The 26,213-nt window shown below is 36.9% G+C and overlaps 1 protein-coding gene across 2 annotated transcripts in view; it reads right to left on the reverse strand.

Annotated features, from left to right (window-relative positions):
• The window catches only part of JMY (junction mediating and regulatory protein, p53 cofactor), a 66,121-nt gene that overhangs the window by 18,791 nt on the left and 21,117 nt on the right, over nt 1-26,213 (reverse strand). For both annotated transcript variants that reach the window (XM_048290969.1, XM_048290968.1), the window contains exons 3-6: nt 14,325-14,475; nt 12,316-12,485; nt 6,858-7,023; nt 3,386-3,573 (exon numbers count right to left, since the gene is read on the reverse strand). In XM_048290969.1, the coding sequence (XP_048146926.1) occupies nt 3,386-3,573; nt 6,858-7,023; nt 12,316-12,485; nt 14,325-14,475 (675 nt within the window). The remainder of the gene's footprint in view (nt 1-3,385; nt 3,574-6,857; nt 7,024-12,315; nt 12,486-14,324; nt 14,476-26,213) is intronic.

A 26,213-nucleotide genomic window follows, 5' to 3' on the forward strand; every position in this document is an offset into this window, starting at 1 on the left:
AGGTGCCCTATTAAATGAACACAAAAGCATGTGAGGAAGTTTCCTAGATGAAAGCACACATTATGAACATACTCCAAACAGCTTCACCAACCAGTTGCTTCTCCCAGTCTGTTCGTGATAAGGAATACTCCTCCTAGGTGCAAAATAATTTGATCTCATCACAACTCTGTTTTTTCAAATATTTTTCTAGACACCTTCTCTCCATTTTTTTCACCTTGACTCTTTGCTATTAAATCTAGCTCTCTAATAAATCAGCTGCTTGTTCCATATGACATTCTAATTATTACTAATGTGCAGCCAGCAGGGGGTAGACTGGCATAACAACAGCAATTTCCTGCATGAAAAATATATAACTAGCTCTATAGAAATAAAAAAAAAAAAAGTGAAACTAATATTAAAAATTTATTTTTTAATATCTCACTGTCATCAACACAAAGGAAAATCAGGAAATGATTGCTTAATAAATGCAAATTTGCATCTATTTGCATTAAACCTATCTGCATTAAAAAAAAGGGAATAAAGCATTTATACTCATGGTAGTACAGTGAAGAGATACCAAGCCCTATAAAACCATGAATTTTTAAAATGCCAGTTCAGTTATTCTAAGTCACAGCCGAGTTATGTTTCTAACACACCTTTAGCAAAAGTTTCTAAATAAAGGCTTGGTACAATTATTTGACAACATCGCTGAAAAACTGATGCATCATCTGCAAAATTAGGGAAGGAATTTCTGAAAAACTATAGTCACTAAAGTTTATGTTTAAATAACAGATTGTGTTACTCTATAAAGAGTAATTTATAATATCTCCTCAACAGAAAAGATTTTCTGATACCTGGATGATGAAATTACCTTCTTTCAAAAAATAAAACTGATGATAGAGAAAATTTCCTGTTGTTTCCTTAATCCTGATACCTGCTGCTAGAAAGGAGACACTCCCTGAGGGCATCCTCAGTTGCCAAAAACTTGCTAATGAACAAGGACTCCAATTTCTGAATATATCTCAAGACTGTGCTATACACCACTTAATCCGTATCTTGCTTTTTGTTTCCAACTACAGAACTGACAAGGTAAAAAAAAAAAACAAGACAAAAAAACCACCAACAAAAAAGAGGAAAAAACCCATCAATCCACCACCAAAATCTCATCAACCCAATCCAAAACAGAACACCTGTTTAAAAGGCTGTTTTAAGAAACATGCAAGGTCAGGAACACAATCTGAAAAGCATTAAGTACACTCTCATCTCTGTTCAAAAACAAATGTTTCTTAATTGACACAGACACAGATTTACCACACAGTATGTGCTTTCCATATTCACCCTCAAAAAGCCACTTTTCTTCACAAAGCATTCCTTCATCACTGCCCTCATTCTCACCATCTAGAGTCTTTTGTACCCCATCTGTATCTTAGTTCTGCATGCTTGACTTAACCTGCAAATGCTTCAGACCAAGAATTCTTTTTTTTCTCCCACTAATACAACTACTCACATCAGGCACCTTAAATAGTGTTCACTAACAATGCTTTGCAGTATCACTAGAAGAGTCATTGAAAATACAAAGGTTGCTTAAGATAAGACAAAGATATGATTTTAAGGTAATTGCCAGTCAGCTTAGTAGGACTTATGGTACCCAGCAGTAAGAAGAGAAGCTACAAAACGGCCATATTCTTTTCTGCCCAGTAAGTGCCACACAACAGCACACAACAACAGATTCTGCCCTTTATTTTTGTTTAAGTAAAGATCATTGATTTTCCCCTGCAGGTTTAAACACACATTGTTCTACTCTGATTTTTCTAAAAGCTGAAAGCTAATTATCTCCCTGCAGCACCCAACTGCAGAGAATGCTATGCTCAGCAAAGAAGTAAGACAGCTGGAACTGGTTCTGAGAGTGATGTGATATCCTAGTTCCACGTGGACACACTGTCTCAGGTCATGAAAACAGTATAGCCACAGCTGTCCCAGCACAATGTTGAGAAGATGTAACTACATCACTCCTGCATGCAGACACAGACAAGCAGTGCTACCATACCCAGCTCTGTACCTTGTCACAATGCACAACCAGGCATGCTGCTACTCCTGCTACAGCCAAAACCAACTCCTTCACCTTAAACAAGGTATCCTATCATAGCATAACCTTGAAACAAATGAGCCACTGAAGATGACTAACTCAGTGAACAGATAGATAATAGACATGCTAAAAAATCTCTACTCCAGCTTCAGGGTTTCTTCTTGACCTGTTAACTCCAGTAAGTTAAGCAAAGAACAGCAACCAGGCTGTCGCTTTCGAACAGGTTTGTCTACTTTGTAAGGTGCCAGCAGTTTCTTTTCATATTCAGGAGAAAATATCCTATTATAATGTAGCCTGTGTAAATCAGCAAAACATGACAGATGGTTCTCTTACTTAAAATACTAACAGGTCCAGGCTCCTGATACTTCTTCTCTTTATGAATTCATATAAAACAAACACAATGGCTAAGCAAGCTACTTCACATAATTGGCTAACAGGACACCTTTCTTCTAATAGCTCGTTTGCAGCCTTCTCCATATTGGGTTAACCAGAGACCAGGCAGTGGCTGACAAAATATAAAAAATCCAATATATAAAATGTATCAACAACTTTCCATTTGCTCTGTTATGCTTCAGATTTAGGTACAGAAACATATATATTAATTATGGAGGCAAGACCTGAAGGGTTTACCGTGAATCTGCTAGAACTCCTTACGTGAAAGGGTCATCTTTCACATAAAGGGACATGACTGGGAACACACAACCAAATCGACCACTGATCCTAACCCAGAATGAGGCCTCAACTGACATTTCTGCACAGCCATATAGTACATAGTGTGGGGTGGAACCTATTTTCTAACAAGTATTACAATGGTCTCTCAAATACCTAAATAGCACACCTAGAATTACAAATTAAGAATATAGACTAGATTTCATACAGATCTGCCAAATAGAGAGTATCAACAACATGTGACATAAGTTTAAAAGGATGGGGTAAGAGAATGAAAATAGAACTCACTAGTGAGAAAACACGCTTGAAAATTCTCTTCTGCAAATATACACAGAACTACTCTCTGTAAAAACATTCATTCTAGCATGTACTTCCCACATTAAAGTATTCTGATTAGTTAATAGAAATAAGTTTGTTTGTTGACTTCAAAGTAATTAAAGGTTCCTTTAAAGCTAGAAGAAAGGTAAACAGATTCTTAAATGTATCAATTTAATGATACATGCTATTGTATTTAGTATTCTGCAAAACAACTTTTAGCAAACAATAAATATAACCCACAAAAATTCTGGGAAACTAGTATCTGAAAGGAAACCTTCTGAAGTTTTATTAAATGTGCTAATTATGTCCAAAATAAAGGCAATTAAACAGTACCTTCTTATTTCTGAGGTAGGCTTTCTTGGCTGAAATACGTCCACGCCTTGCTTCCAGCTGGCGGATTTTCTGTTGTAACTTTTGCAGCTCCTCTTTTTGCAAGTGTACAGATGTTGCCATATCCTCTTTTTCAAGCATGGCTTCCATACTTTCATAAGTGTCATAATACACCACTTCATCTCTCTTCTCTGTTTTAAAGATGTCAGCAATGAAAAAATCGAATCATTAGTTCGTATTTGATTAACATTTTGTTTTCCTCCCACTGAGTTGCAAGATTTAATGCCACAGCCCTTTCAGAGGACTACCAAAAATCAAAAGGTCAGAGGAAAAGCATTAAACAGTAAGGTACTATACGGCTTCGAAGTCTGTATGAGGAACAGAAATTAATTCCAATGAAGCTCAGCCTGCTATTCAGGCAAGCTCAGAGTATTAAAACACAAATGCAATTCTAAATGTATTATGTGTAGTGTAATTTTAACACAATGCCCATGCATGTCTTTGGGTCTCACAAGGGACCCACAGTGTGTACCAATTTTTTCCGGTCTTCAGCATGAAGTTCAGGATAGACAAGACTATCTGAAGTCTTTGGCATGGGATTCTTCTGTTACCACCAGCTGGTAATTTCATGTAAGGGGAATCAGGCAACAGGACACCAAAAACCCTCTCATAGGTTTTTGATGTCCCAGTCACTGCTCCTGGGAGGGAGGGAGGGAAACTTCAAGGCAATCCTTCAAAGCATTACAGGCCTGAAAAGGAGGTAATTACTAATAGTTTTATCAACACTCATGATTTTTAGCTTCCTGAGTGAAGCATTTGGAATAACACTGAGCTCATCTTTGAATGCTGCCTTCTCATCTCTTGCCAAGAAGGAAACAGTGGTGATTATAAATCCTTGAAGAATGTTGGGATGAAGAAGCAGCAAAGACCTCTTGTTCTTTATTCCACTGGCATAGAAAGTAGGATAAATTTGTAATACACCAAGAGGGAAATGCATTACTGCTGTCTGAAACAGGCAGATGCAACTGGCATGTCTATCAAGTATCTATTCCACCAAACTTTCTTCAATTTTATCAACTACTTTCAGAAAGACTGTAATTGCTCCTACTTCAGCTGCTTGATTATTTGGGGACAAGCACAGGGTTTTTCCTCAGTACACAGTCCATTTTAAAAGCTGTTGTCACTTCATGTTATATGTGTGTACAGTCTCTGCTGCAGCCAAAATTCTGATTGCCATGCTAATTTTAGCTCAGTAGAACTCATGGCAGAACCAGACAAGAAAGCACAGCAAGACATTCACCTCAAAATAAAAGCTAATAAAAACCACAGTTTCTTTATTTCAGTGCTCGGTTTAAAAAATAAAAACATTGTAAAGCTTCATCAATATGTAAAAACTGCCAAGACACTAGAACTCCCTTTGAGATATCACTGAGTAAGAAGAAGACTCATGGCTAACAATTTTATTTTACTACAGAGTTATAAAATGGGAGAATTTACATGTGAATTTTGCTTTAGAAGACTTTCATGCAAAGTTGAAGACAGAAATCTACGAGTTCATCCACCACAAAACCATTTTAACAAGAATGTACTAGTACTTTTTATGAATAAGATAAAACCCTTGTAAATTCTAACCTAATAAAATTATGTTCTGGGAACTTCAATGCAGGTATTTGCTTAATGACAGTGAAAAAACACTAGTGTTGCTCATAATATGGCAATCTATTATCACTTGATCCTTTTCAGATCCTTCGCTGAATTTGCAAAGATGTTCTTCTAGGTCACAACCCAGTGCAGGCAACTCAGATCATGCATTGAGAACTCTCTGAGTTACCTCTGCAGAACCAAGACAGTCAAAGACTAAAGAAAGAAAAGCAACAGTACCTACTAGGCTTACACACACAAATCTCAAATCATAAAGACGTGCAAAATCAAAAGTCTGTTACGTAACTATCAGTACACTTTAAAAAGAAAGTGTAACAGACCATGCTTTTCTTCTGACATCATATGAAACAACACATATTAAAAGATCACTAAATGTTTTAGATGCTTGAATTCAGATTTGGTGCTGAATAGTCTGGAACATATGTAGTCACTTCCGCATCACATTGTTTTTCACATTAATTGTTCTATCCACCTAAGTAAAGCCTGAGAAGGTAGTTTCATGCTTTGAACAAGTCCCTCACATTTAGGAACTATATTTTTCATTTTCTGTCCTATGGGATAGTTTTGGATTTATTATTAAACAACATCTTACAAGTTTAAAACAGCAAAGGAAGCCAGAACAATGAACTGTTTTGTTGCCATGAGGGAAGAACGGGGTGATGGTTTAGCTGACTGGAGGGTTTTATTTTGGATTAGGTTGTGGGTTGATGTTTTTTGAGATTTCTGGAGAAAACATTAATGACAAGTCATAATGACCTATGACGTTTTTACACCTTAAGTCTCTGACAGCCCAGAGGTTTTACTATCATTACACCAAAGGATTTTGATATACATTTCTTCTTGGTCTCCCATTCAGGGGATTTCTTTCAGTTTGTAGCTAAGCAGACCATACCATGTCTTCAGTACCAAAACTACACGTCTGATTTCCCAAGCACAAAATCTATCTACCTCAAAATCACCACTACTTCTCCACAGAAGCACCCAGTCAAAGCTGCTGCATTTCTGTCAGTCATTTACAAAGTTCCAAATCTTTATGTTCCATACATACTAGTACAGTTGTTTCCATCACCAAGCCATAAAGGCGAAGATTCATGTTACAGTGAGACGAATTTGTGATACCTATGTTTTCTCCTTTTCCAGAGCCAACTCAAAATACAATCAAGCTTCAAATCTCCCTTAGGAGAATTTTCTATCCATAGCAAAATTTGTTATGCAAGGCCTACACACTGAAACAGTAAAACAAAGCTTGCGTAAATACAAACATTAAAGATAGAAGGGTAAAGGATAGAATTGGATTAAAAAATGCTGTATGATTTATGTGTACCGTTTCCACAGTTTCTAAGTACATGAGGTATAGTAGGATAGTTGGTTCTGGAAGCATAAGGTTTGCATTGCTGCTCTAAATCTGAAATAACAATACGAGCTTCAAAGTTTAGCAGAAGGAATCCAATTTGCAGATAGCTTTTGAAAACCAATCACTTTCAAGAAATGAGTAATATCAACACATATTTTTAGTCAGACAAGTCCCGCAATTAAGACATTTCCTTCTCTCCAATCTTAGCCCTTCAAAACTTATATAGTTTGAGTATCTTACATGCAAACTTCCAAATACAGGCAATAAGAACCATAACCGAACTTCTGTATGTGTATGTATATGCCTTATGAACAGGTGTAAATTCTAATTTAACTGTACTTTTGCAGCTCTTCACACGGCAAAGAATCTGTTCTCATTTCATTCCCACAGGCTTCACTGGACTCTTGGGAAGAAAATTATCTTTCACGGATTATGTATTAATTGAAATAAAGAAAGCACCTGACATCAATCTTCTGATGCTTTCAAGCTGTGCTGTCAGCAGCAGCTCTTCACATTTCAAGATCTCGAACTGCACTTCATATAACTGAAGCTGTAGGTCATAGTAATCAGCTTCTAAGTGGTCCAAATGGGCTAAGGCTTCTGTACCACCTTTCAGGCTCTGCATCTAAATAAAAAGAGAAAACAACAAACAAACAAACAAACACCATACAACTCCATGATAATGATGAGCACAAAACCACAGATTTTATGATTACAGTTAGATACTGTCTGGTACAGTAAATGTAACAATTGAACACAACAAGTCCATAAGATAGGTTCTGATCAGCCACACACTAAGATGCCTTTAGTATCTGACATTTTTTTCTACATGGCATTGAAACAAATCCATGGCACTGAATTACACTTTGCGACTGTCAAGTGTCAAGTCATACCGTGCATAATGTGAAACATCTCTCACACTCTTTTACTCTATTACTTTATTCTCTCAAGGTACATAATGAAATTAGAATTCTCCTATCTTCAATCCCAGAAGTCTAAAAGTAGGCATCTAGAAAGCTGCAGTTAAAACTTATTACAGCAGAACTGAGGAAAAAACGTGAAAGGATGTGAAAACAGGGATAAATACATGCACTTATCCTCTTGTAATGACAACTTAGTTGTTCTGTTCTTTCTGGAGTCCTTCACAGGAGAATAAATACACAGATTAAAATACCTATTTCAGTACTCATTTGTATTACATGTTTGAATAAAAGAGTGACAAACAACCGAAGCGAAGTGCAACCATTCTCTTTCATTCAGTCAAACAAGATTTATCTGCTCAATACAGTCAGCCATTCAGACTATATTTAAGAAATAGAAACAGGTAAGAGGATCTTATGTGCACTCTCAGTTTGGAGGGAATTCATGCACCTCCACAAACTACATGCAGAAGAGTTAGGGCTACATTCAAATTCTCTAACTGCTCAAAGTATGTGTATCTGATAGTTTCTCTCAGATAATGGATGAAAGTACTGGTAAATTTTAATGGAGATTTGTGATCTGTCTACCTTACTATTCAGAAGAAACCTCCAGTTTCATATTACAGTCAGTCAATCACTAAAAAAGGATGTCTATCAAGCAAAAATACAGGACCTAGTCAACTATACATTTAAAAAGTATTTGCTAGTATGTCCTCTACATTATGGTGTTATCTTCAAGTTGCAAATCTGAGTCTGTAATGAAAAGCCACACATAGGTTCCTTGAGTTTTACTTGTCACACGTAGTTAAATACGACTATACTAAACTAGAAAAGTAGCTGTACTGAATTAAACCAATCCATTTTACTCAATACCCTGTTTCTGGAAAATGTTAACTGCAAAAATCCAGGTAGATGAAACATAGCACATAGCAGGCAGTGCAGCAATACCTTCCCCAAATGCTTCACAAGCCTCTAGCACAACTTGCAGTACAACTTAAACCACAGTGCTGCCTTTTATACAAAACAGACTTACTGGACTTAATTAATAAATTTATCCTATCCTTTTTTTTTTTCAAGCATGTATGCTTTCAGCACCTGCATCATTATCTACTGATAGGGATTTCACAGCTCAGTTAAACACAAGTAGTTCTGTATAGTATACTTATTTCCATATAAGACTGCTAGACAGAAGACCTGTGAATCAATTCTCGTAACCTCTATTTTAAGTTTCTTCTGCTATATTTTGTACTTCCTGTATGCATCTTTTGTATATCAACTATTAGTCTGAAAAGCTCAGTAAGTCCTTAAGGGAACACCATAAACCTTAAAATCATTAATGTATCGTGTATATTTTAGAGTCCAGTGTTACACAAAAATGTCTTGTTACGCAGCTTTATTACTCTGCATCCATATTAAGTTACTAATTTGACCAGAACAGTAAATGACATAATGATGGTATATTTGGAGTGAATTAGAGGCTACTTTTCAAGACAAAAGTTCTCTAGAATTCTTCATTTTTTCCATATAAGAGGGATAATGGTCATTGTTCAGGCAGGATATTGGCATTTTTCAAGGCGTTTGGCATTTTTCAAGGATTTCCTCACTGTAAAAATGCAGCAAAATTTGGTGGGTTTGGGGGTGAGGGAAGTGAGTGTGGGAAATGTTTTTTTGCTTTTTAAATTAAGGTAATGTCATTCAAACTTGACCACACCTAAGAACTTCCCTTTTTCCGTAAACTGTGGAATGGACCCAAACCTTCGCAATCTTTTTCTTAAAAACAGATGTTCCCAAATTTAAATCCACAGTCTATATAAAAACTTAAATATTAAGACATAAAGACACACAGAGATCATCTTCAGAAGTACCAGCTCACCAAGTTATAGCAGCTGAGTATTTTATTCACTTGCACTGGTGTCTGCCTGATAAAGGACTTGGCAACTGTACCTTAGCCCTACATACAGAATACAGATGCTGTTAGTTATCTGTTCTGTTTTAGGGGTACACCACCACTGCATTCAACTTTCAGGTGCAACAGAAGTTGGAAATTAGCATCATGGGCAGATACCCTAGATACATAATAGCACCTCATGAAAAAGTAAAATGAAGACCCTGAATTTCAACGATTTACGTTAAAACTTCATGTAAGATACTAATAATTCAAAACAGTATCATCACTTTTGGGCATATTTCAGCATATTCTGTTAAAAATTTCTCTTCTTAATTGAGAGCAATTCTTATGCGTTTTTACCTGATCTGTACCACTAATTTGCTGCATCCTTAGTAGCTCTCAGGCTGATTAACACAGTGAAAGAAACAAGAAGAAATTTAACATGAGAATGGTATGGGAAACATTCTGCAGTCGTGCTGGTTTTGGATGAGGCTGTGTTTTGGATTTGTGCTGAACACAGGGGTTGATAATATAGAGATTTTTTGTTATTGCTGAGCAGGGCTTACACTGAGCCAAGGCCTTTTCCACTTTTCCTATGGCCACTCTGGCAGGGAAGATGGGAGTGCATGGGAGGTTGGGAAGAGACACGGCCAGGACAGGTGACCCCGACTGACCAAAGGGTTATTCCAGACTATGTGACATCATGCCCAGTATATAAAGTGGGGGGAAGAAAGAGGAAGGGAGGGACATTTGGAATGCTGGAGTTTTGTCTTCTCCAGTCACAGTTACCTGTGATGGGGCCCTGCACTCCTGGAGATGGCTGAACACCTGTCTGCCCGGGGGAAGCCACAAATTAATTCCTTGTTTGCTTTGCTCATGTGTGTGGCTTTTACTTTCCCTACTAAACTGGCTTTATCTCACCCACCCATGAGTGTTCTGGCTTTGAACCCTTCCCTGATTCCACTTGTGAGGGAGCAAGTGAGCAGCTACATGGATCTTGGTTGCTGGCTGGGGTTAAAACACCACAGCGGTGGAACAAAAAACTCAAACGGAGAGCCAAGTTCAATTTCCTATAATGCCACAACTTCCTGCATTAACTAAAGCAAATAATTTAATCTCTACAGTCTTTGTTGTTGCATTCATACCAATCAGAGAATAGATGCATTCACTGAATCATAGAGTGGTTTAGGTTGGAAGGGACTTGAAAGCTCATCTAGTTCCAACCCCCACACCATGGGCAGGGACACATTTCACTAGACCAGGTTGCTCAGAGCTCCATCCAAGTTGGCCTTGAACACTCTTTGGGACGTTGATCCACACCTTCTCTGGGAAACCTGTTCCAGTGTTGCTCCCTCAAAGTAATGAATTTCTTCCTAATACATAATTTAAACCCATCCACTTTCAGTTTAAAGCCATTCCCCCCTCGTCCTACCACAATATGCCCTTGCAAAAAATTTCTTCTTGAAGACTGATGTTCAAAAATCCATAGACAACCTGCTGAACACCACCAGCGTCCTTATAAAAAGTCATATGGTGGTTTTGCTCTGAATTGTCTTTTTTTTTCAGCTAAAATCCAGATATATTAATTTCTTGAGCATTTTAGTCTTTTCAAATGAATATCCTGTTTTTATCTTCTAGAATACAGTTGCTAAATGGTTTGCCAGAGGAGGTATTTCAGTTCTACAAGTATTTTCTTTATTAAACTGCCACCACTCTTCGCCAAGACAGGATTCTCAGTCACATTTCTCACATTCAACTTAAGGCTTTTACATTTTCAGAACACAAGATGTGTTTCAGAGCAGAAGCTGGTTGGTCCTCATATCTCCCTATCACTGTATTCAGACCCAGAGCTCTCAATACCTTGTAATACATCACTCCAAAGAAGCATGCCCATTAGCTGTTCCTTACTTCTCTGTCCCCAAAAGCCCCAAATTCACAGCTCAGCACTTTCATCTCAATGTATACTACAACAAACTTTTCCTTTTCCTGCGCAGTTCCTAATACTTCAGCATATCAGAACGAACACTCACTCATCTACCAGACTGAGATCTCATTCAACAAAAATTCACAGGTCCCCTCAGGGAGAAAAATAAGACGTGCTACAAGAAGAAGATGTACAGTTACTCTAAGTAAGTGAACATATTCAATATATTTCCAATTAGTACTATTGGATTGTCTCATCAGCTCTTGGCTAAGGATGACAACAGCCTGACAAACTCAGGTTTTCAGACAACTCTTCGTTTTCTAAATCTGAAGAGCATTGAAATGCAGTAAACCTATTTTTGTGCTCTGGGTCTTGCATGTACTCTTCTCTTCCCCAAAGACCAAGCTGTCTTCTACAGAGGCTCCTAAAATAGACACATAGTCTGTCAGCCTTACAAACCTACCAGCCTGTGCAGTGCTAAAGTCGTGAATTCTCTGGATAACCTTTTCATAACAGTGCCATCAGTTTAGTCAAATTTTGCTGAAACGTTTGAAAAGTTCTCTTAAAACAATCATCTAATTGCTAGAACACACGTTAGCATTAGTATGACAGAAAGTTCTTTGCACCAAATGTCCATATGATAGCAAAGTTTAAAAGAGAATTTGTAGCATTGTTGCTTTTGAGGAGGTGTCATAAAACTCAATAGATGTGGACTTTTTCCTACTAAGGCATTTAAACGTAGTTTCATGCATGAACTCTCTCCTCAGGAAAACTGTAGCTAGTACAGCCCCCTCTGGAAGACTGCCTTAGTAACTAAGGTAAGCAGAGAAAGAGAGTGCAACACAACCCTCCAGCTACCCATGTATTTAGTAAGGGTCAGACACCTTCCATCTGGAATGTCAGAGCTATTCTGAAAAGGTGGTCATGCCTCTGAGAGCTAAACTGCAGAGCTTATGCAGCAGCAGATTTCTGTCCCATCTCTTTTCTTCATTTTACTCATCCCACTGGACAGCTGTAAACATCAACAGTAAAAACTGCCTTTCTGGTTGACTAACCAGGAAAAGGTGAACAGAAAACATACGTTAAGTGACACAAAACTCACCACACCTACATTGCAACATCATTTGTCTAGCACTGCTTCTTTATGCATACTTTAATTTTCTACTTACTGGCATGAAAACTTACCTCCTCTTTCAGCGCATGTTTTTTCTGCTCCAAACATATTTCTTTAGCACGCATCAACTGCAAAGTCTCCTTAGAAACTGCATACTGAAGCTTTTCCATACGTTCCACTGCTGCTGCCCATGCTGCCTTACCAAATTTTTTCTGGTCTGCTCGCATTCGATCATACACCGCTGCAAAGGAAAAAAAAAGGCAGGCATCTTACTAGTCTACTCTTTAGACAACTAGTGATCCTACTGCAAAGAAAATGCACACATTTGTACTTAATAAAAATCTCATTAATGCAAACATTTGGTCTTAAACTGCATCCCAAATTTTCCCCACTTCTGTAAGCACCAATTATCAGCTACTAAAGTCTACAGCTTACCTTAATAACATTTATAGTACAGTCATAAATTTAAATAAATCTGAAGAGTGAAAAAAATTACAATTTAAAACAAAAATTTCAGCTTAACTTCAAGTGGAATTCTGTAAAAACACTGCATTAAATTAAAATAACATCTACCTATTACCTCAAAACCCAGGAGTCCCTTGCCTGATTCATATTTACTATTTGGGTCCCAGATAACATCTAGGCTGACCCACACAAGATTTTCACCATTGTTAATACATAGATCACACGATACTGTACTTAGCTTTGCAAAGCAAATGCCACAAAAGTAATGGAATCAAAGGAGTGGCATTCAGTCACCACATGCTATTACATGCTGTTCTTAGGTAATAAGAATTACCTTTATGTTCTCATGTGTTTTTCCTCTGCCATCCGTTAGTATCTGGGTATGTAAGCCTACCCTGCTATCAGCAGGAGGCCAAGAAAAACCCCAAACATAGAAACCAGGCAAATAACCTGTATATTAAAGGTCTGTGGCTGTAATCAGCCTTCTGGCATGTCACTTTCCACTGCTCTTCCCCCAAATCCTGACTGCTATACATAAAAAAGCATGTGAACAAAAACAAGTGAGTATCTATGAATATGCATTATCAACTAGTAATGTATCTTATCAGATGCCTTTCTTATATTAGAAAAGGAGGGAAGCTGATTAGTGCATTTAGAATTTGCTCTAATTAAATTTATTCCAACATGCTTTAACCTATCAAGTCACCCTTTCAGAACAAGGTGAAATTTCACGTTCTTTTTAACTTGGGTTGTCACTGAAAAGAGTAAATTTGCAGTGCCTGCTTCTCTAGAGTCAGATGTAGCAGTCATGTACAGAGATAACAGGAAATCTACTAGTCAAAAAAGGATTTCTTCTACATCTCATTTATCTGTTTGCACAATCAGTCACCAAGGCAAAAAAAGAAACAGGGACCTACAGTCAGGCAGGAGAGGACAGCAGTACAAACTTTTTCAGTGAACTAAAAAAGGCCTGTTTGCCCTATTAAACTGGTTATTTAAGTTAAAATGGTACAAGGATGGGAGCACAGATGTACATGCCAAGTTATTTGACCTCTCTTTACTGCACCAACTTCTTAGTAAAACCATCACATTTTTCAAACACAGAAAAGCCAACGTTATATCCATGAAGGCTTCTGAACAACAGAGCAGCTTTCACTGAGTAGTTAAACTGAGCAGTTGCTTAATATTTAGAGCTAGGAAAAAAATTACTGAAAGGCAAGGGAGACTAGAAAAGGAAATTAACTGAAAGACAATTAAAACTTACTATGGGGGTCTGCCATATCTAATACAGAAAACAGAATCCACCAGGGACTCTATGCTTCCTAAATCCTTTCAAATACATAGTACCGCTAACACAATTACAGTGAGAAAGTGACTATAAAACTTCTGCTTAAAATTTCTATTCTGTTCACCTCTGATGATGATCTGAAAAGGTTTATAGGTGAAAGACTCAAATAGACACAGAAGAAAAAGCAAACAGGAATGACAACTGCATTTTTCTCATGAAGGATTGATGAAAAAAATAACTATTGTAAAAATAGTACAATGCAGAACATGGTAAACATTAAATAATTTAATTTTTTATGTGATGGACAGGATGGCAGAAAATAACTACCTTTTTGTGTTTTAGCTGTTATTTCAAAATATTTAACTGTAAGATCTTGAATAGAAAGCACAGCCATGTGGGCTTTTTTCTGCCAATCAGCATCTTCTTTTTGCAGACTCTCAATTCTTCTGGGGCCTAGGTAGTCATTCTCTATTGAGATCTGAAAATAAATCAGCCCATAATTAAAAACACAATTAGTTGCAGCTATTCTGCCAACAGCAAACAGTTTCAGGGATAACAAAGAAAGTTAAAGAAAAAGGAGATAAAACTACCACCACAGTTTCTATTCAACAGCAAAAAACTTTTCAGAAGCACTCCCTCCTCTTGAAAAAGTACATCCACCTTTCATAACTATTCTTCTTACTGGAAGCTTAAAACCCACATATGTAAGTTTGATTTGTCAGCATCTTTTCATTATGTATCTTACTACCTGCAGATAACAAGCATGCTTCATCCAGGCTTTATTCCAGCCTGGACTATTTCATTCTGAAGTAAATAAATGCTCTTCAATCAGAATGAAGCTGGAAACCAGAGTTGTGTTTGAGGTAGTGGTAAGTGATCATCAGTATTTTACAAGTTTTTTCTTTGTTATAGATGACTTAAAAAAAAAAATGTTTTCCTCGTGCCTAGGAGCTCAAACATCCTGTCATTGTCAAGATCAAGGCAATTTTTTTCTGAGGTGACAACAGTCTGAAGACAGTAAAAGACCTGGAGTTTGTTTTAAAATTAATAAAAACATAGCTTTCTCTCCCAAAGCAAAGAATTTTTACACACGTCACACTACAACAACAAACTACATATTTTATATCTTCATTAAAAATTTAAGCCTGTCATGCAATACCAAAGCATTAATTTTGAATATTTTCCCTATCTATCAGTCAAGAAGTCACCTTAATATTATAGACAAAACTTTCCAAAACCAGAAGTGCTCATAGCCTTTTATGGCCCCAAATATTTCAGCCTGAAGTTCTAATGCCTCAAGTATTAATATTGATTTCACAAAGCTCCAATTTGGTCTAAAAGAGCCACTCCACTCTACAGTTTGATTGCAAATGAAAGATTTTTAAGTGACTGTTCAGGACCTACTTCTGCATATTCACTTGTCCCATCTCTTAAAGGGATGATTTTTACAAGTAAAAACAAATAGATGCCTTCTAAATACTTGTGCATTTCTTGAAAAACATTTAGAGTACATTAATAAGATATTTGAATCTACTCCTTATGTATTTCCAAAACTCTTAGAAAGGCAACAGATGAAGTATAATGTGGACAAGGGGTAAGTGAATAACACTTTTACTAGACAGACTGTAACATGTCATTCTATGGAACATGTATGTACCATGTTTCCCATAGGCATGAGTGGACAGACTGGTTTCTAAATAAATACTGAACTGTATATATATATATATATACACACACACACACCAGTTAAATTAATGCTTTCCATTTACACAGAACTCTGAAACAGCAAATTCAACACAGTTAAAAGTCTTCCTCTTCTGCTCCTTGGTAGAGATGAGGTAACTTGACACTGAATTGACACAGGATCACTGAGTAATGTGAGTAACATTCTTATTAGGCCTGAGTTCTAGGAGAGTAAGCCTCAAAGTACCATTTTTTCACAAAGTTTTATCTGCCAAAACATTATTTACACATGGCGCAAGCTAAAGAGTTTTATGATTGCATAATACAATTGTATCTTTGTTCCCTAGGTCAAGTACTTACAAGTAACAAAAAAGGGAAGCAGCTTTTCATTATCCACAACCCTAAGTATATCATCCATATACCATCATTCACACTAAAGGTACTCATATAATAACACACAGAAAATCCATGAAGCCTTGGCTTTAGCAATTGCATGAACAAGAACAGATCAACAACTTGCCTTAAGGCTGCAGGGACACTGGCATGCTTAACAGAAGTGTGAAAGCAGCCCCAGAAAAATAAAAAGGATAGAAGCATTTCCCTAATCCTGCTTGACCTACCCTCATGCGCAGCCCACACCTACACATCTAGCCAGATAGTCAAACTCTATGCGTGGTTCTTAAGTGTTGTGAAGTGCAATCAAAAAACCAAAGATACCACTAATGTTCATGTTCGGACTTTGCATTCTGCAGCTTGCCTAAGGGACACACACATACAACGTTAACTTTCTGGCTCTGAAGCCATGAAATAATGGAGGATGGATGTTCTGGTTTTGGCTGGATTAATATTCTTCATATTAGCTGGTATGGGCTCTGTTTTGGAATTGTGCTGCAAACAGTCTTAGCAATACAAAGATATTTTAGCTATTGCTAATCAGGGCTGACACAGAGCCAAGCCTTTTTCTGCTTCTCACCCCACTCCACTAGTGAGGAGACTGGGGGTGTCACAAGAAGGTGGAAGGAGACACAGCTGAGAAAGCTGACCCCAACTGACCAACAGAGACATTCCATACCATAGAGCACTGTGCTCAGCAATAAGGCTGGGGGAAGTGGGGAATGTTTAGAGTGACAGATGTTTGTCTTTCAAAGTCACTGTTACCCTGCTCTCTTGGAGATGGCTGCCCATGGGAGTCAGTGAATGAATTCCCTGTTTTGCTTTGTTTCATGTGCACAGCTTTTTCTTTGCCGATTAAACTGTTGTTATCTCAACTCATGAATTTTCTCAGTTTTACCCTTCTGATTTTCCTCGCCTCCACTCCACTGAGCTGGAGCGAGCAAGCAGCCATGTGGGGCTTAGATGATGGTCACTGTAAACTGTGACAAGGAATGAGGCTCTCATTGTTATAAAGGGAGCATCCAATCTACAGGTGAAGACACAATCTAAGTGCCAGTGGGGAACAGTCTCTGACAGGTGAAAAATCCTACATGCTTTCTAAATAAAGTTGAATAGCTATAATCTAAGGATGAACCTTAAACTGAAAAGCTTGTTCCCTTCACTTCTGAAGCTGTTGGACTAGAGTACCACAGCCACAACCTCTCCACAGCTATGCTAGCCTGAGAACTGAGGTTCAAGGTGACAAATTCAGAATGAGAAAGCTCAAGAACAAGCAAGAGCTGCAAACGCTCAGAAGAGCCAAGCTTCCAGGCTAGAGTAAGAACCCTCAGCCACAGAGATCTTTGATGCTCTTTGGATACACGACAGACAGGATGTAATTTTGGGAAAAGCAGACTTCTCGGAGACTCCAGAATGGTATTCAATGAATAGAGTCTGCACTGCCTCCTTGAAGACAGCTCCCACCTGTGTTTCTATTAGGTCAATGACTTTTGGAGTGGCAGCAAACTTTAAGAGTGGTGCCTCAGGTCTGGCTGTCTTCTGCTGTCTTCTGCTCCCTGCTTCCCACTGCAGGCTTGTGATGTTCCTGCCCAAGCTTGCTTTGCTGGGTTCACCTGACATACACGCCCTGTGGTCTCTGAGAGCCACTCCATTCACCTGAAGGTGCTCCAATGCTCCCTGTGGATAAAACCAGTCTCTTCCCATCCAGCCAGTTCATTCCACCTGATCCAATTTCTCCATCAAGAAAGTAAAAATGAAAAATAGTTATTTAAAAAAAACCCACAAAAAACCATAGCGTAAATGAAAATACTGATTGCAACCTTTCCAAAGGTAATTACAGTCATTCTTTATAAACAAAACTGAATAACTATGACAAACTGGAAGATAGAGGGCATACAAAAAGCCACTTCTGGCGATGGACATGGCACACTTTGGGAAAACTTATTAAAAGGAGATAGCCACATTGTGAGTGCAAATACAGACCAGCACCAACCACTTAAGAGAAGAATTACCAGTTTTCAAGTGCAACCTACCTAGAGAATTATTACAACCTACTGGTCATTAATTAAATGTATGCTTGTCATCCTTTCAGGGCAGGACAGACAATCCCCAGAGAAAAACAGAGATTAACAACTGAGACACAGGGGTAAAATATATATGGTCCCCCTTGCCAAATGGCTGTCTGGGAATTATATTCCAGTCCAATAAAGTGCCAGCAGAACAAATCTATACAAATATATTAAATCCTAATATTCAATTTAAATTATATAATTGGGGTACATTTATACAGAAGATAGAAATTATTTACAGTATATGTTATCACAGGAACTACAAAGCAAGCCCATGGGGGAAAAAAAGGCAGTTTAAGTGAAGACCACAGCTGTAACAGGAGGAAAAGCTGGGGAGTAAAGATAAGGAACATGCCTCTGGAGCTTGCAGCTTGTGAAAAGGCAGGTTTCCTCCTCACCTACAAACACCTTCATGACAGAAGTGACCACTCCCTCAATTTATCCTACCTAAGAATTTAGAAAGGAAAAGGGAGTAACACGTGGACCATTAAATATCAACATGAACAGGCTCATGAGTTTTGAAGACTTTGTTTACTATATTCTCTTCAGTAATTAATCACCTTGATGTGAGACAATAACTCTCATTATGGAATTAATGGAAGCTCTTACGTGCTTCTGCGTTCCATTACTGTTTGCAATACATGCATAACCTGCTTATGCTTTATTTTGCTCACCTTTATGATGCAAGCATCTTCAGTTTTTATAGCTCATAGAAGAGGAGATGTCATTTTAGAGACTAAGCAAATAATTTTTAATTACTATTGTCCATGCTAGATATGACTAAAAGAAGGCAACAAAGAATTGAAATGGACAGAGTGAGCAAGGAATAACCAAAAAGTGCTGTCATCTAATGACATTTCTTGTAAACCTGTGTATCTGCTTTTGATTTAATAAAAATTTTAGTTAAAAATTAAGTAACTGTAATGTAGTTGAAGTTTCTTCCCAACCTAAAAGGCTTTTCAATTACCTAACATTTTACAAAGTGAGCTTTTGGTCTGGAATTGCACATTTGGACTCAAAAGTTTTGAAGAAAGCCTGGTCTAACAGAAAAACATCTCACAACTAGATCAGAAGCCAAATCCACAGTTTCTCTTCTACTCATCACTTTCTCATTAAAACATTCCAGCTATTCTTCCTTTAAAAGCCCTATATTCTCCTTGAGAGGAATCTAAGGTTCACAGTAAAATTCACTGTGATTTTTTTCCCCCGCTGATGCCACTTGCTTTTGTAGACTTTCATGTTTTACAAGTTTTACTTCAAATGATGCTTTGAAGCGAAGAAAATTATGACAGCTTTCACAAAAGTGGTTGTCGCAAAATACACAAGAAAGGATAGAAAGTGCAGAAGCCATTAACTTTAACACATCACACAAACACCTATTTTCATCAGCTATTGCTTCAGACTAATGGAACACAAAAGAACACATTTCAAAACTGTATTGATATGTTTCTGAAGGAGAACAAATGAATTCTTCAGAGAAAACAAACTGAAAGGAGGTTCCTAAACTAGCCTGTAAACAAATGAGAATGGATCAACAGAGGCAACGCTGTACTGGAAACATCCTTCTCTGGAACAGTTTGCAAACTGTAGAGTTTTGAAGAGAGTAAAGTAAGCTTATTGTGAGAAAATATGAGAAATAGGCCTGAAACTATGGGATACACATATATTATAGGTCTACTAAGTGAAGGTCTAAAAAGAACTTTCCACGTTCTTTTCTGCAGAATGGACAAGACTGACAGAAAAAACGACTTGGCCCAGGCCATGTAATAACTTAGGCAGGGATGTGTCACATCTCTCAAGCTCCCTTTGTTATCCTTCTCTTAGATGGATTTGTAATAGGCAGAAAAGGAGAAAAATGTGAGCTGTAACAGCAGGTCAGTTAACTGTAAGAACAAAAAAAAGAGTAAGTTGAGTGACTAGTGCTGATGCCTTTTCCTGGTCTTAAAATCAAGAGTCATGCATGGTTAGAAGGGGAAAAGGGATTGTACCTTGGTATTTATTTTAAGGATCCTCAGGTGCACACCTCCAGGTCATATGCATCGATACGCACCCCACAAAAAAAAATGCCTCCCCTCCGAAGATCAGGTATAACATTATAGGTCTTACTAATTAGCATATCTATCAAAGATTCCCCAATGAGAGGCTCGAGTGAGACCCCCTCCCCAAGGAACCTTCCCCTGGATGGCTCTATCTTAGTTTACAGAATGTGTTCTGGAGAGGACCTTGGGGTTTGGGGCACACTGATCCCTGGCTACAAAGCTTCTAAAATGTTTAGTCTCTCAGCTTGACAAACAAGTCCAAGAATGTAGGCAAAAAGCACTAAGAATACAGAAGTTGTAAAAAAGGTATAACAGGGGTATAAAAGAAAAGGCAAGAAATCTTCATGGCATCAGTGCAGATGACAGTGGCAAAACACAAAATAGAATATATGTAAAAACATCTTTCAGATCAAAGGCTCAGCTATCTTCATTCTCCAGGAGGTCAAACAAGCAATTCCAACCACAGCCTGCTAGACATAGTAGCCAGAAAGCATGCATTCCAGCTTCATCTGGTCAGAGACTTCTCCAAATTAGTCTTACATTTTTGTTGTTGTTTTTAATTTAACTGTGCTCCCAGCTATTAACACAAACCCAGCACTATTTCTCCAAATATGTTATAATTCTATACATACACCCCTAAATATATTAAGTGAAAGCACTCAGCTTTAAAAAGGGCAATACAGTTTTCCTATTTTTATCCTAAGGAATACAGACACAGACTTCAATACATAAAAACTCATTTAGTTTGCATGGTCTAGATTCCTCAAAATACCTGACACCTGGGACTAAAAATACAGGAGTTTTGATTATCTTCAAACATCGGAGAACAACATACACAATTCAGTCAAGACCGTAAAGGAAGCAACAAACTGAAAGGAAACAAGATGTTAGGACATACAGAAAGAAGACTGAATAATAATGTCATTGTACTGAGAAGTGCAGTGGTGAATGTTTTTTCCAGAACTATGGAGAATGCTGAAAAACTAAGAAGTAGTCAAAAGAGAAAAATCATAGAAGATATAGGTTATGGCAAGCATAAGAGGAGACTGGGTTTATTTAACTGGTGTTTTTCGCCAGACACGTAAGAATTTATGTAAAGTGTTAGAAACACTAAGTTACAGTATTTTATATTGGCAATCGACAGAATTAAGGCTAAACAGTGTACCCTGCACTACGCCTTCCTTATTTATTCATCTGTATATCATAAAACCTTTATATACATTTCAGCTTCATTGACTGAATCCTAGACTAAAAGAGAATTCACCTTCAAAAAGGAAGTTTTTATGTTTTAAAAATTTTATTTTTAAGAAGACATATTCTACCAGGTATTTGAAAATGTTGTTTAAGCCAAGTAAACTCAAAGGCTAAGGCAAGTGGGCTTGAGTGTTTCCTGACATTCTAGATTCTGTTTGTGCATGAAAGTGATTGGATGGCTTTTTAAAGTATCTGTTAAAAAATCTGTAATTTATACAACAGACAAAATGTTAAGTATATCTATCAAGAGTTCATCAAAATAAGGTTGACAATTTTTATGTACAGATATACTGAAAAAAGAAAAACAATGACACAAGTATTAGCCAGAAGAAATCAGATTAAAGGCATAAATAGCCACGAACATGTATACTGAAAATAACTGTAACAACTAGCAAATAAAGCCCTGTAAGTTTCAGTATGAAGTTAGCAAATATGATGAAAGCTTACAAAAGGTTTTTTTCAGAGCATTATTGGAAAAAAGAAGTACTAAAAAGTATTAGATTTCAAACTATTTAGAGATATAGGTAAAAAATCTTTTGGCAAAATTTAGCCTCTCAGCAAGTTTTTCAACCTCTGAAGGCCTTCAGTCCCTTTCCTTGACCTCCACAGTCTGAATAACATTGCATCAAAGTCTCCTCCTTTTTTCTCTTTCCTTATCTCCAACACTGCAAAGGAAAGAAAAAAACATACATTTCTAGGTTTCACCCTCCTTGTCTCTAATCCTCAGGGACACGTAATTTAGAATTTTCTGCCTGTTTACCAGCCTTTCAAAGTTTCATCAAGATGCCTTTTTGAATGGATACACTGATTTCACATTTTTCTGCACTATTTCCTCCATTACTAGCACTTGAGAAAAAAAAAATTAAGACAAGGTATGGATACACGGATAACTCTCAACTTCTGTTACAGGCTTCCTGAGCTTATGGTTAATCTGAATCATTAACAGCCACTGATGACTCTGTCTCCTTCTGAACACATACATATTTGGCGTCCACAGTTAAACTGTGGAAATTATTGCCACAGAGCATGTAAGGTGTACTAAGAGTTTGGTTTTGCTTTGTTTGTAGGTTGTTTTAAAACACCACAGGTTCATCGAGGTGATGTAATATCCCTATTTTCTATAATTTCTACCCCTTAACATTCATGATTTATAGATCTTTCTTATCTTAGAGGAATCACATGCTTTCCAAAGAAGGCAATCCAATTCTTTTGGACTGCCTTCTTTTTCCAATTCTTTTACTCTGGTCTTGCACTGAGGATGTTTAATTGGGAAACACCCTTACTTTCCATACTGTAACTACTCTGACACTGTGGTACATTTTTGAGAGGAAGAAACTAAAACTGTAACCTTCAAGATGTAAGTATACCACTGATGTATATCAAAGTGTGATGTTTTCTATTTTGCGCTTGTTTTTTTTATCTCCGTAGTAATTCAAAACCTTTTTCCTTCCTCTTTCAAAATGCTGAATAGCAAGCTGTTTTCAGCAAACTCAAGATAACTCTTATACATTTTTCCTTGAGAATAGCAGTTAGTTAATTAGGTGCATATGAATATGTATATATGCTTTTGGAGGTTGTCATCAACCTTCTGCACATGCACTACTTTTTATTTATTGAAATTTCACCTACTATTTTATTATCCAGCTTTTGTTATGGCAACTTTTTAAAAAAACAAAACAATAAACCTTTCAGAATTCAAAAATAATCAAATTTTTCTACAAGTCTTACTAATCAGTTTTATAGCTGAACACCCAAAACAATCTTGCACTCTACTCACTTTGCAGACAGGCAGATTTAAGCAATCAGATACACACCACAGTTTTGCAGTCAGCTACCTCTCACCAGGAACTAAGTTTCAATAAATGATTTAGAGTACCAGCCTGCTCTCTATTAGATCATCTCTTTGGAACATTATTTTTTTTGAGAAAGTCCGTAAACTTCTGAGTTTAAGTTTGCAAAATGTTCTGAGTCCATAAAATAGTCCAGAGGATTTATAGCTCGGATTGTAAACAGAGACTGACATACAACCCTTTTGAATCAGACTATAAAGACAACCAGCGTAATTCACCATTTTGCATCAGATTCTCAAATGAGCAAGCAACATTTTCCATGAAGTTTCTAACCATTTTGCATAAACTTGTATTTCTTCCTTAGTCTACAGGTTTTTCAAAAGTTAAGTTTATTTAAGTACTATTCCTGATGATGTGAGGACACACCTTCAGCTACAAGTCTATTAAAAAAAAAAGTTAAAAATCCTTTGAAGTTTTACAGTTTCTCCACTAAGTACTATCATAAGAGTTTTTTACCAGACATTTTTCACCAACATGTTGTCAGCAAGTCACTAGTCTTAACCATGGAGGCTCTGGTTCACAAAAGTACAGGACTGAAACTGAGCTGAATGCCATGCAAATAATCTATACATTTTAACCAGTGTTGCTTTAGTGGCTTTCATTATGCCTTCTGTAGCTTTGCTTTCACGTTCTTCACTTGAAGTCCATGATGTACTACAAAATATTATATGAGGCTTAAGAAAAAATGCACAGTTCAAAAACCAGCTCACCAAGACATCAGTTATTCAAGAGCCAATAATAAAAATGTGGATTTAGTAACACAGAATTTATCTGTTTGATGTATGGGAGCAACACACCAAATCAAGAGTGTGAAGTACTGATAACCCATTCCCTTCTCCAAAACATCTTCAGGTGATTGTGAGACTTTTTAAAAAGGATATTCTGTAAGTACTTTTTAAAATAACTTTCTCAGTTTTGCTAGCTATTCTCATCACTAAATTTCTTCTCCCTTGGACTTGTTTCATACTTCATGAAACTAATTTTTAACCAAAATTTTACATATTCAATAAAACGTAATTTATTTCTAAGTATTTAATTTTGCATAAATCAAAGCTAAATTTGTTATAAAGTTCACTACTGCAATTCACCACCATGTATTAAATAAACAAATCCACATACAGTTGAGCCAGAGCTGTATTTTAATATACCAGAATCTGCGTAAGCAAGCCTGAAAATGAAGCAAAGCAGACTAATAAAAGATTCCAAAATTTTTAAAAGCAGGGTGTTATGAATTAACAACGTATATGCTGCTCTAATCTCTAGCTTCCAGTGCTAGACCTCAATATTAATGTATTTAAAGTCCAAAATCTCCCCACATTCATGTGAACTAACATGTAAGAATAATTAACACGTACGCAACGAAGCTAAGAGTGTGTTTAATGTATTTAACATATGATAAGCTTTCAATGTTCTTATTTCCTGGAGATGAGCTGAGAGGTAACGGTGGCTCTAGGCTTTCACCCGTAATGAGATATTATCAGTTCCCAGTTAAGCAAAACCAGTTCAACTCAGACCTTCAAGAATGCATGTTTTGAAGTTTTGCTGGCATCTACATGTAGGTTGTGACGCAATTTGTTACATTTTATCTTTAGTCCAATACCAGGACATCAAAAAAACCCCTCAAGCATGAAAAAAGAAGGCCTCCCACTGATTTCACTTGGCATTCGACCAAACCCGGTGCCTATTCATCATGACTGTGAAGTACTGTCCACAACTACAAGGCCATTAAAATTCGAAGTAGCAAGGTAGTTTCTTTGTCCGTATGAAAACTGTTGAACACAGCTGTACAGAAACAAAAGGCTTTGGGGTTTTGCCCATGAAGCTATTTTTTGAAATACGTTTTTTTTCTTTTCTAAATAACCAGATTTGGTTGTATCAAAGAATACTTCATATCTTAGTCTTAAAGGACTTAAAGCTTGATCACAGTAACTGTCAGTAGTTCTGTAGCCACGTATCAACCACTAACTGGTCACGCCCCTCCATACTTTCTGAAGAACTCAGCATTGCATATGGAAGATCTCACAAAGTTTAGATTTACTTTCTGAAATCAAGGGTACTAGAGCAGAGATATCTATTCTGATTTTTCCAAATTTCAGAAGCAGTTAGCCTTTGTATTTCCAGCTACTGATGTCTACTAACTCCCACTTTCCTGCTATGGCAATGTGTTTTCTGCACATACAAAAAAATAAGCAAAATTTTCACAGGGAAATTATTTATTTTGATTAAGGAAAAAATTGTGGGCATAAATGTGATTTTTTAGAATCAAAAATATAACACTTTTTCTTAGTTCCCAAGTAGTCTAATTCTTAAAAAAAAGAGTATCTTAAATTCCATTTAGAATTCAACACTAATGCTAGATAAAATAATCTATGAATATTGTTTGTCCTGTGGCTTTACGTTCACAGTTGTCTTCCCAATTCTTGGAAGAATATACAGAGAGCCCAAAACATGTAACACATCATTTGAATTTCAAGCTTCACTTGCCTGGTGCCTATATAATATGAGAGAGTCTGAAATCGGAAGAAAAGGTCCAGTAACCCATATAATAAAAGTAACATGCTAAAACTCATTGGTTGAATGTCTTTACATACTATTACAACTAAACCAGCAACAGTCTGTAACTAAATCAGAAAATGTCTACACAAATTCAGCCCAGCTTTTATGTATATATAAATTATAACACTACCTTCAATTCCTTTATTATGCCCTCTCCAGCATTCAGTGAACATAGGGACTGTTTGGCTGGCTTATCAATACAACTGTTCACATTTACCTTACAAAATACAGTCATACTAAACACAAAGTGTGTCTACTAAGTGTATCTTATATTTTAATCTTGAAATGAGTACAGACTTGTTTCTTTGATAGGCATTTCTCAATTTGATAATACCATTCATTACAAGTTGGCTTTTATTTCTGTGTCACTCA

This window comes from Corvus hawaiiensis, chromosome Z (assembly GCF_020740725.1).
Source record: "Corvus hawaiiensis isolate bCorHaw1 chromosome Z, bCorHaw1.pri.cur, whole genome shotgun sequence".
Lineage (NCBI taxonomy): Eukaryota > Metazoa > Chordata > Aves > Passeriformes > Corvidae > Corvus > Corvus hawaiiensis.